This window comes from Toxotes jaculatrix, chromosome 5, assembly GCF_017976425.1.
Source record: "Toxotes jaculatrix isolate fToxJac2 chromosome 5, fToxJac2.pri, whole genome shotgun sequence".
NCBI classification, from domain to species: Eukaryota; Metazoa; Chordata; class Actinopteri; family Toxotidae; genus Toxotes; species Toxotes jaculatrix.
Window position 1 is genome coordinate 16,186,072 of NC_054398.1, and position 11,500 is coordinate 16,197,571.

At 43.8% G+C, this 11,500-nt stretch overlaps 1 protein-coding gene across 3 annotated transcripts in view; it reads left to right on the top strand.

Annotated features, from left to right (window-relative positions):
• Nucleotides 1–5,075, top strand: part of otud7a (OTU deubiquitinase 7A) — a 37,974-nt gene extending 32,899 nt beyond the window's left edge. For all 3 annotated transcript variants that reach the window (XM_041039131.1, XM_041039133.1, XM_041039132.1), the window contains 3 exons: nt 659–773; nt 1,453–1,537; nt 1,902–5,075. In XM_041039131.1, coding sequence (XP_040895065.1) covers nt 659–773; nt 1,453–1,537; nt 1,902–3,464 — 1,763 coding nt within the window. In that variant the 3' untranslated portion in view covers nt 3,465–5,075. The remainder of the gene's footprint in view (nt 1–658; nt 774–1,452; nt 1,538–1,901) is intronic.
• Nucleotides 5,076–11,500: the final 6,425 nt, after the last annotated feature.

Sequence of the window (11,500 nt, forward strand, 5' to 3'; positions counted from 1 at the left end):
ACTACAACACACGGGCCAAGAAACTGGAGCAGTCACATGATCAGGCAGTTTGCTGTCTCAAGCAGTACATTGTAAACATTTGTCACAGTTTAGAGACTGACTTCCCAGTTCAACTTTCACATCTCATCCATGTCGGTTCCAACGTTGGGGCTGAAGTTATGTCTTGACCTTTGACTTCACGAACAGTCTCATCACAAGGTCCGTTTAGTATCTCAACAGAAGAGATATGACTCAAGTTGTATCACTCTAGACCAGACAGGCCTTGTCTGGTCTAGAGTTCCCTTCCTCAGAGACCCAGGGACCAGCCTGTGTCATAAAGGAAGGAAGCAACCAAATTGAAGCTTTTAAGAGATGTAGCTGACTGAAGCCCTTCTCTGTCTGGATAAGTCAGTATGAGCGACGCTCACTGGTCACGTTTCCCTTCTCTGCCTAAAAAATAGATGGCAATAGATGGCAAATAGAATCCACCCCTAGTATCCTTTACCCCACGCTGACAGGCATCTGGGATAATTAACATGGCATTATTCTAGTGTGCCATTATGGTGTCACTTTAGCTCTGACAAAACTCCGGCTGTGTGGGAGAATGGGTGGCGTGCGATGCAGTCTCTGGTGGTAAAGCTAGACCAAACTAACCTTTTGATAATCTCATCTCTTCCAGCTGTTATCCCTCTGACTGACTCGGAGCACAAGCTGCTGGCGCTCCATTTTGCCGTGGACCCTGGCAGGGACTGGGAGTGGGGGAGGGATGACAATGATAATACCAAGCTAGCCAAGTAAGTCCTGTATAGTATATCACAGGGTTGTTGATGCTTATCAACAGACAGAGGCACTGACTATGATAGCAGCCCCACAGAAGAGTGAGAGAGGAAAAAAAAACAAGAAAAACTGCAGGACAAGACAGTTCTGTTAGCCTACACACAAGGCTGTATGTGGGGGATTTAACTTTGATTATAGGCTCTGGGTTCAGGTTACTTCAAAGAGAGAGCAGAGAGAGAACAAATTGTGTGTCACGTCAGTCATCCATAGGGTTTCCCAGGAATGGCCTCACTAAAGCAGCAACACCCTCTCTGAGTTTAGCAGTGAGTTTATGTAAGGGTTTCTGTTTCACATTCCTGCCAGTCAGGGGGTTAGCGTATCCTTGAACAAGCTGCGGGATGAATAATGCAGATATACAGAGAAAAGATGCTCAAGCCACTTCCTAATACCACCACTTTATATTACCCTTAATGCATTGCGGGCACTGTTTATGTAGGGTTTCTACTTTATGTAAATGGTACAATGCAGAAGGTTTAATCTCCCTAAAATAGGTTGACAGAGTTTTTAAATTCATGTTACACTCGTCGTGTAATCTCACTGTAATATGCCATGGCGTTTTGGTAAATAACATTTGTCAGATGTCAGCTGTGTTATACCACTGCTTGTTTTTAATCATGGATGCATGTTCTCCCACAGTCTCATCTTGTCCCTGGAGGCCAAACTCAACCTGCTGCACAACTACATGAATGTAACATGGATCCGAATTCCATCTGAAACAAGGGTAACTTCTTCTTGCATGTGTGTCTTGTTTGTCATGGTTAATTTAGCTCTGGAGAGACTCCCACATTCCAGATGTTCTTGAAACCACAGAGTCCAATCAATCAGTTTTATTTACTGTCAGAATGCTATAATCTCTGGCATTTATGTGTGTACTGAATGTGAATCTTCAAAATGCAGGCCACTAAGTTCTTGTGTGTGTGAATGTGTCTGGGGTACACTGGGAATCTTTTAAATCTTTCTTCCACTTCACTAGAAATTCTTTAAATCAAAATGTCATCAAATTATCCCAGAGTCATCATTGCTTCTGCTCTGTTCTGTGTTTTCTTCATTGCTGTGTGTGTGTGTGTGCGCGCGTCTCTGTGCAGGCTCCCCTGGCTCAGCCAGAGTCTCCCACAGCCTCTGCAGGTGAGGATGTCCAGTCTCTAGCTGAGTCCATGGACTCTGACCGTGAGTCTGTCGGCAGCAACTCTAACGTCAACACTGGCAAGCCCAGCAAGGAGAAGGACAAAGACAAGCAGCGCAAGGACAAAGACAAGAGTCGGGCTGATTCTGTAGCCAACAAACTAGGTAGCTTCAGCAAAACCTTGGGAATCAAGCTGAAGAAGAACATGGGAGGTCTGGGTGGCCTCGTGCATGGCAAAATGAACAAATCAAACTCTGGCTCAGGTCGTGGTGGGGAGAACGGAGGGGAAAAGGCGAAGAAGAAGGAATCTAAGACAACCAAGGGAAGCAAGGAGGAGTCAGGACAGTCAGCCAGCTCCACCTCTTCTGAGAAGGCCACTAGTCCCTCTCCTACAGACAGAGACAGACCCTCTAGCTCCTCCCCCACCGAGAGACTGGACAGTGCAGGGAGAGTCTCAGGGGACAAGACCATGGAAAACTGGAAATACAGCACTGATGTTAAGCTCAGCCTCAACATCCTGCGGGCTGCCATGCAGGGGGAGCGCAAATTCATTTTTGCAGGCCTCCTGCTCACCAGCCATCGACACCAGTTCCACGAGGAGATGATCAGCTACTATCTGACCAACGCCCAGGAGCGATTCAGCCAGGAGCAGGAGCAGAAGAGGAAGGAGGCTGAGAAGAAGCCCCCTGCTACTAACGAGGTGGCTGTGAAGAAGCCTGAGCATGAGAGTGTCTTCCAGAGGGAGAGATCGGACAGCTCGCCTCCGGAGAGCTGCTCTCCCGTCCTGCCCCACCACACCCACACCTACAACCACAACTCACAGCCCCCGCTGGGTCTCAAGATGCAGGGCAGGAACAGTCCCACTCCTGCAGCCCCTCTCGTCTCTGTCCCAGTGCCTCCCCTCACGCCACCAATAGCCTCCCACCATGTCTCCCACCCAGCCCCTGCGCCTTACTCCTCCCCTAGTATTGGTGCTAAGAGACCTGGGCCTGTTCCTGTGTCTGCCCACTACAGCCATACACCGCCCATCCAGAGGCACAGCGTGATTCACATACAAGATGTCAACATGCAATCCTCCATCTTCCAAGATGACCCCTATAAGCCTGTGGTGGGCACCCTAAAGACATGTGCCACCTACCCCCAGCAGAACCGCACACTCTCATCCCAGAGTTACAGCCCTGCTCGCCTGTCAGGGGTCCGCACTGTTAACACCATAGAGACCCTGTCCTACAATATGCCTGGCGAACACAAGTCCCACACCTACACCAATGGATTTGATGCGGGAGACATTCAGGACTGCCTGGAGTTTGCTGATGAGGACAACTCGTCTCACACCTGGCTCAACCAAGACAAAACCAAAGGGCGGAGCTCTGGAAGCCCTTTGTACTGCTTTCAGCAGCGCCGCTGCAAGAGGGAGAACTGCTCCTTCTACGGCAGGCCAGAGACAGACAACTACTGCTCCTACTGCTACAGGGAGGAGCTGAAACGCAGGGAGAGGGAGAGCAAAGTGCAGAGGCCTGCATAGCCAACACCGCCACTTCAGCCACTTGTCAGCAAGGCCGCGGGAGACTTGAGGGAATGACCCCATCTGCACTCTGCATTTAGAATAAACATGACGGCAAACATTTTCCTATTTTGTTGAAGAATGCTCTTGTATTCCTGTCACCCTTCCCTTGTTGGTAAAGATTATTACTTTATGATGGGGGAAGCAGAACTTGAAACAGTGAGCAGCTTTGGCCAGATATTGTGCTATTCTGTTTTATTTCTGTCTCATTGAATTTAGTCTTTTACTTGTTTTAGAGTAAAAGTCATCTCTGTGATTTAACTTTCTGTATGTGAGGGAAAGTTCTTTATTTTTCAAAGTTCAAAAAGATTTGCATCTTATCTGGAGGGAACATTTTAGCTCTTTTAATCAGTTTGAATGCAATACCTCTGCTTGGTTCTTCAAAAATCTCTGTGGAAAATTTGTAGTTGTTTTGCAATCAAAAGAAATTTAATGGGAGATTAATATTAGACTTCAAAGCAATAAATTGGTGATTTTTGCTACACCCTCTCCCAATTTTGTCTATGCACCAATAATATAGTTACTGTAGGTTAACTGTGTCTTGTAAATTGTAAAGGATTGTCACGGTGTGCTTTTGTAAACAATTTGAACTACAGGAATTAAAATATGTAAGCATTATATATTGTAATGTTGGATTAGGATCAAATGTAAAACTCATTTGTTAAGTGTACCTTTGTTCTTATCGCGGTTCAAGGGTTTGCTGTGTCAGAATTGGACTCAAAATATTGTGTATCATTTCAGATTTCACATTTTTGCCCATAGCCAACCTCCGAAAGACCACAAGCACTGCCAAACTGGCTTCTCTTTAAAAAAAAAAAAAAAAAAATTTGATTCAGATATCCAAAAATGTTTTTTGTGCCAAACACTGAACAATGTGCATAGGACAAATTGCTTCTCAAATATGCAGTGTTTATGGTGTGTTTCTCTGAGTCACCTGTTAACTACAGTAAATGTGTTAGATGAGAAGAATTGTGGGTAGTGAGAGCAGGCCGATGCGTATTTGTCTGAAGTGTGATTACGTGTCTCTTCCCCTCTACACACTCTACACGATGTGCAATCATGCTATTAGCACTATGTGGTGACCTGCAGTATAGATGTGTCACCGATCCAGTGTGAGATTGTCTGTTCTTCTTCCATATCTAGAGGCCGTTAAAAGAAGCACCTGCTGCTAAGAGCACCTCAAGCCTTTGTGATCATCAGTGCTTTAACCAATCAGTGGGTTTGTAAAACCCCAGGCCTCCAAGTGCTTTCTGCTCATTCGACATGACTACTGTAAAGACGCAGTGTTTGTGTTGCTGTTTGTTCTGGTGATGCTTGGATAATGTACCATGCTGTCCTTAACTAAGTGTGTCCTGGCCAAGGATGTCCACTGCTCCCTCGGTTCGCTTCTGTCTCTCTCCTGTACACACTGCAGTGTTGCTCCTCTTTGTTTCTATGTGACCAGTTCATGGACTCTCACCATGTTAGGACTGTAAGATATGATTTTGTATTCCTTTAAGAGTTTTACACTACTTTAAATTATTAATTTGCACATTAGGTACAGATGTAAATATAAAAAAAAAAATAGTTTATTGTTACAAACATGGTGTGTCTGTGTCTTTTTTTTGTTTTTTTTATTCTTAGGCTGTGGAATATTTTTGATCAGTACTGAGAGTTTAAAGGCATTTCATAAGAATCGAGGGAGCTCTACAAGCACTACAGTGCACTTTTTCACTTCTTTCTTTTTTTCTTTTAAAGGGTGACATTAGAGTATTAGTGTACCAGAACTTACCCAGACTGAATTGTGAAGTTTTACACAACAAACAATGAAGACTGTCTTTCTAGGGTTTTTTTTCCTGGCAGTTGTAATCAGTGCTCGGAGTTACCCAGCACATCACTATTGCGTTTCAATAATGCTGGGTTGACGTATGAGAGACAGACCAAAGATGCACAGATTTTACACATAAAATTATTTTACACGTAGCCATAATGAATAGCACTATTCAGCCTGTGAAAATGTCTTACGTATCTCTAGACAGGAAGTCTGAAACAAGCCTCATTTAACAACCCTAGAGATCATGAGTGTTATCTTCAGTTAGACTTGAGGCTTCAGCTATTAAAAAAAAACTGGGTGTATGGAGTTTGAAAGATGAGTTCTTTAACAAGTAGGGAAGGTTTAATAAAAGAGTCTATTAAATTGCATTATACGAGCTAAAAGTCAGGATAGTTCGGCCTGATGTGTGAAGTTCCCCAGCCTTCATGGAAGTGTGATACTGAATCACCGGAGTGTGTTTGTTTTAAAATAATTGTCAAAACAGATGCAGCTGAGGCTATAAGATGCAGCTCTATAGCATCTTATAGCATCAGTTTTGATGTCTCTTAAACTACATGCCTTCAATTTGCACACAGATGTGCAGGCTTTCCATAAGGCTTTCCATAAGCCTCAGTAAGCTGCCGGCAAGATAACCCTAATGAAACCACCATGATATCACTAAAGGCTTTTCTTTTTTTTTTTTTGTCAGTCTAGACAAAGACAAACATTTGACCAACAAACTGATCTCTATGTGTAAAATCAGTGCAGTGCTCCTTTAAGAGACTGTCTGAATTTTCAGAATTGGACACACACTGATTTATAAGACTCAGCATTAATGGAAAAAGGTAATTAATCTTGGGTCAGCTTGTTGAATGAGACAGAACTGAATGAGGGAAAAATTCCCACCAAAATCGGTCTGAGGTTACAGAGTTGAGATTCTTAGGAGGGAACTGCCAAGTAGGGCAGCATTCCTGACTGAGAGCTGTTAACTCTCAGCCTTATTCCTCCAGAGAAGCTCGTTCACTGACAAGAGGATTGACGCCAAGCTGCGAAACAGGCCTTTGAAAAGCAGCAGAAATTCTGCAAGTGCCTTCACGTGAAGTGTCTTCTCCATCACGACGATGGTTGAATCTAGTGAGAGCTCGTCACACGTCGAGACAAATGGTATCAGACTTTGCGTAAACATGATTTAGAGGATATTCAAAGAGAGCTTTAGTCATGTATTTGTCACCATGCATATGTAAGGATTAATTTACTTAAAGCTTAATTTAATCTTCTAATGCAGAGCGAAGGAGCAGCTCATGAGAATAGCCCAGTAAGAAGGGTTTCATCCTAGTGCTTTAAAAGCTGTTTCCAAAGGCTTCCAGTCAGATTATCATCATTGATTATGCACAAGAAGCCATGATTTTTGAAAATATAAAAAGTCTTTAGCCTCATTAGCGACATGGCACTAGAGATATTTAAGTCCACTTTTGTCAGACTGAAATAGCTTAAACAGTTAGTGGGATCTCCATGAATTTTTTTTTTACAGTTATTCACGGTCCCCAGTGGAGGTCTAAATTTTGAGACATCATATACTTGGTTTATGACCAAATATCTGCAAGCAAGACTGTGACACTTCCCTTCTGCCACGCTTGTGCTTTGTGTTTAGTACAAATTAGCGAGCATTAACACACTAACACGTTAAAGAGGGTGAACAGGATAAACATTTTAGCAGCTCCACATCAGTGTGTTCACATGTTAATGTTATCACTGAGTTCAAAGTAACACTGTGCCAAAGTACAGCCTTACAGAGCCTGGCTGTAAACTCTTAAGGCCTTGTTAAACCATAAAAAGCACCTACAGATTTTAAAAAGTGAGGAGAGAAAGTATGGCTTGCGACAGCCAAGAGAAGTGTAGACATGGTAATAAATCAGTCTGTGAGAACTCTCAAATACACTCATAAGCTCTTTTTTGTTTTTTTTTTTGTCTGGTAAAATTAGTCTTTGCGTTTTCAAGTGTGCGCTGTCTATTCAATAGCAGCAGGCTGAGTTGGTGGAGTGAGAGTGAGGGGAAGGTTTGCTCTGTGGGCAGAAGCTTGTTATGTGTGGGATGAATTGCATACTTCTGACTGAGCGTACGGTCTCGTGACTGGGCTGCTAGAGACGACAATGTGGGTTAGACTCACTTCTCCAACTGTTGCCTCATGCTTCAGGTCACAGTTGTGGACTGCGGCTGCTAATAATATGGAGTGACTTGTTAAGTTTTGAAGATGAATTACATCTCCACGTGATGCCTAATGTTAGTCACACAATGGCGCATGAGGGCCTCTTTCTTCACAGCAACATACCCCAAGCTCTTGTATCCTGCGTCTTAGTCGCACTAAATGAGACAGAGTGCATTGTCTACTTTCTTGGATCCCCTTTTCGCAGAATTTCCTTTGAATTTTCATGAGGGACCTCCCTTTGCTTTTCAAGGCAACAAAGAGCTCTATCAGGCATACAGCAGTCGTTTGGCAGGCCTCTCATCCTCTCGAACAGTACAGCACAGCCTCCATGTTGTCAAACTCCCTCATTTCTAACCAACGCTCATACTGAAATCACCAGGATACAGTAATTTTTAACTGCCTCTTATTTCCCTTTCAGATGCATCTGTCTCCTTCCTCACATAATCAGAACCCATTACAGGTCTAAACATAACACGATAGTTCATAAATATTGATTTCTATGGAAAGCAGTTGCCTCATTAAGATGGTGAAATTAAAATGTGGGACAATTACGCATGTCCAAGGGTATAGAAATTGAATATTTAGATCCACTTTGCACTATTCTCCTCAACTGTTCTCATCAGCGAGACTGTAAGCAACTCTACCTGACAGTATTTACAGTGCTGTTGTGTTTTAAGCAGGATTGCTGCCTTTGATGCCTCTGCTGCAGTGAGTGGTAATGCCAACCCCCTCCCCACCTCCCATAGCTAAGCCTTGTTCTCAGCCAGTGCCAGCCTCCAATATCTGAGCTCATCCCACCCGCTCCGCAGGATCTAGCGCCAGCCCTGCCATGCACTGCACTCGAGAGTGGGTGGCATCACATGGCCCTTCAGCCTGCCTTCTGGGGCTTGGCATGGAGGAAGAGGGACATAAACACACACACGGGCCTCTGTGTGATTAGGACCACGGCTGCTGCTGCTGCTGCTGGCCACATCACTCCTTCTTTTTCTGTGGATTAATTCCACTGAATCTCAAAGTCAGCAATGCCCACACACCTCAGTGGAGCATAGACCCTTTTCCAGCCCGCAGATCCTCCCACACTCTAGAGTGTGTCTAGCATGGGTGCACCAATCAGCGACGGGTAACACCACCTATCCACCCCCTCATCCTCTTCTTCCATCTCTCACACACTGTACTGTACTTTCCCGGAGACAATGCATTCAAAATAACTCATGGTTGAGGTTCTCGCCACGCTGTAAATGCCTAAGTTTATTCTGCGTAGAAAATTTCTCCTGGAGTTTAGGTGCTCAGGAGCAGATAATCCAAAGAAAAGGTGTGACTGAAGTGATAAATCAGTCAAACTGAAACCACCTCCTCTGCCCCCACATCCTGTCTGCTGGGTGATACCAGCAGAGATGTGCTCCCACTGCTCATATAACTGTTTGTACATCTGCATCTGCAGCAATGTAACTCACTACGGAGGAGAAAATGTGTCATCTTGAAAATACACAGACGATTGAAAGACATGCAAACCAGACAGAATATGTACCACACCCACGCAACCAGTAAAACTCGAGGTGTTTCTTGTAATACAGCAAGATGTATGTGTGAATTAGCTCAGTCAGTGGTCTGCATGGGGACTCTAGTGAGTCTCTCCTGTTGCATGACCAGAAGCAAGACAGGATTTGTATATTTAGGAGCTAAATTTTCCCTGACAACAGCTCCCTGCCAACATGCAAAGCTTAAGACAATCAAAAAAAAAGGGTTAAATATACACACATTAAAACTAACTATGCAGAAGCCCCCCATGTTGCCGCACAAATATGAAAACAAGCTCTGGGAACATGCCGGCTGTGATGGCACATCAAGTTGTGTGGTTGTGCCAGGGGTGGCAGCTTGTCTGTTTGTGTAGCATGGTGTGCTGGTATCTCCAACCTGCCTGGAGACAGGAGGTGTACAGATTGAGCAGGGAGAACACCAGGCTCCTCATCAAGAATTTTAATGCCTTCGTTCTTTCTCTTCCTTCCTGTCTCACTCCATATCGCGTGATTCATTGTGAGCAGGAAAGGCCACGCCTGTGATCTCTGCTGGTGTTGGTGGGCACACTTGGCTTAAGAGAGGAATAAGCACATTTTGGCAGTGATTCTTCACAGGGTCAAATGCAGATGGAGTGAGAAACATGGATTAAAAACTGACTTTTCACGGGGGACTGCAGTTTGTAGTGAATCATCCAGTCTTCTGAACTGAGCAAAGGCACTGGGTATGTACAGGAAACACAATTTATCACTCTATTTGGCCTGAAGCACAATAAGGAAGGAAGGAGTACCCAGCATTCGGTGCCCCACCCATTGTTGATACCCCAGCAGTTACTGTAAATATTTGCATGGGGGAACAAGGTGTACTTCCTGTTGCAAGAATAATACTGAAGCACACGGCAGGCTTATGAGAAAAAGCCATTTTCTGTGGTTCCCTGAAGTAACTGTAAGAGCCTGCTACAGGGTTTGAAATGTTTCATAAATGTAAATGAAGAACTTCAAGGGGAACTGACCCACTCCTGATTTTAAAAAAAGAATAGGTAACTTTTTAAAGAAAAGAAAACCCATTATTCCAAATGTAAAGTTGAATTAGCAAGCAATAAAACAGACCCATGCTAAGTTCAGTACACTCAGGGATTTCTTTCTCTCTACTATGGTATGGTTATGGCAGCTTATCTTAGCTAATGTAACTGACATCACTCATTCGGTTCCCTGACTCCCTGAATAGGTTGACGTTTTGGGATTCACCATGAGTTTGATGAGAAGATTGATATTACTCTTATTTCTGTCCAGTAAATATAAGGCTACAGCCAGCAGTCGGTTAGCTTAGTCTAGCTTAAGGAATGTAAACAGCTAACCTGGCTCGATCCAAAGGCAATAGGTGGGTTTCACGTGACGTCACGACGCAGCGACGCGCGGGCGCCAAATTCAGATGGAAGGCAGGAAGTGTTTCAGCCGTCAGCTGATTGACACACTGAGAATCTAACGTGTGTAAAAATACCTGTTTTGTGTAGTTTACCTGTGCTCAAATCGTTCCAATAGAGAAAAAGAAAAAAACTATTATAGGGTACCAAAAGTAGTCACCCACAAAGTTGAGAAATATATATATATATATATATTAAAAAAAAAAAAAAAACGTACAGAACAACGCCGTAAAAGGTGGATCTTAAACCTACGTCTGCGGTCGGGAGGAGCAGTCTGCTAACGCCTGTATCTGCAGTGACCACTTCGTAAAAGGTATGTTAGCTATCTAACTTGGTTTTTGTGGCTGTGTTTATAACATTAGGTTGTCGCTTAATGCTCATTTGCATAGTAATAATTATTAAGTTGCCGGTAGTCTAATATGGACTTCATTGGGACTTTTTAGGCTGCCCTAGCGTTTTAGGGGACGTTGACTCATTAGTCCAAATGCTATTTCGCTGTCATGTCATAGATTAGTATTTCTATGCAATTGACAAATAAACCCCCTTGTATCCCTGTAAGATGTGTTTGTTGACATTATAGCCGCTATTGCTAGCTGCTAGCTATACATAACCAGTATAAGAATAAACACTCTCCCTGGCGAAGACCAAACGATAATCGTCTTGGAGCCGTTTGGTACCAAGGTTGTGGACCCACCCGCTCACAAAAAAGTTATATGCCTCCAGGCTTTTGTAGGATTTCATTTGCTGTTTTGTATAATAAGAGGTCTGAAGTATGAGATAATTGGTGATGTCAACAGCCTCGATTGTCGGCAAAACTTTAACCTCCGTTGAAAACGCGCTCATCTTCATGAGGTACGGGTCACGTCCAGCATATTGTTTAATTGTGTGTATCTCCGTCTCGACACGGGATCTAAACCCGTACAATATGGACTCTGCTAATATTTCCTCCATTGGCTTTGACATGTACTTTCTGCCCTCCGTGTAAAATTGCGCCGCTTACGTGCGTCATCATGATCACGTGACTGAAACCCAGCTGTTCCATTTCAGCATCAGCATCAGTA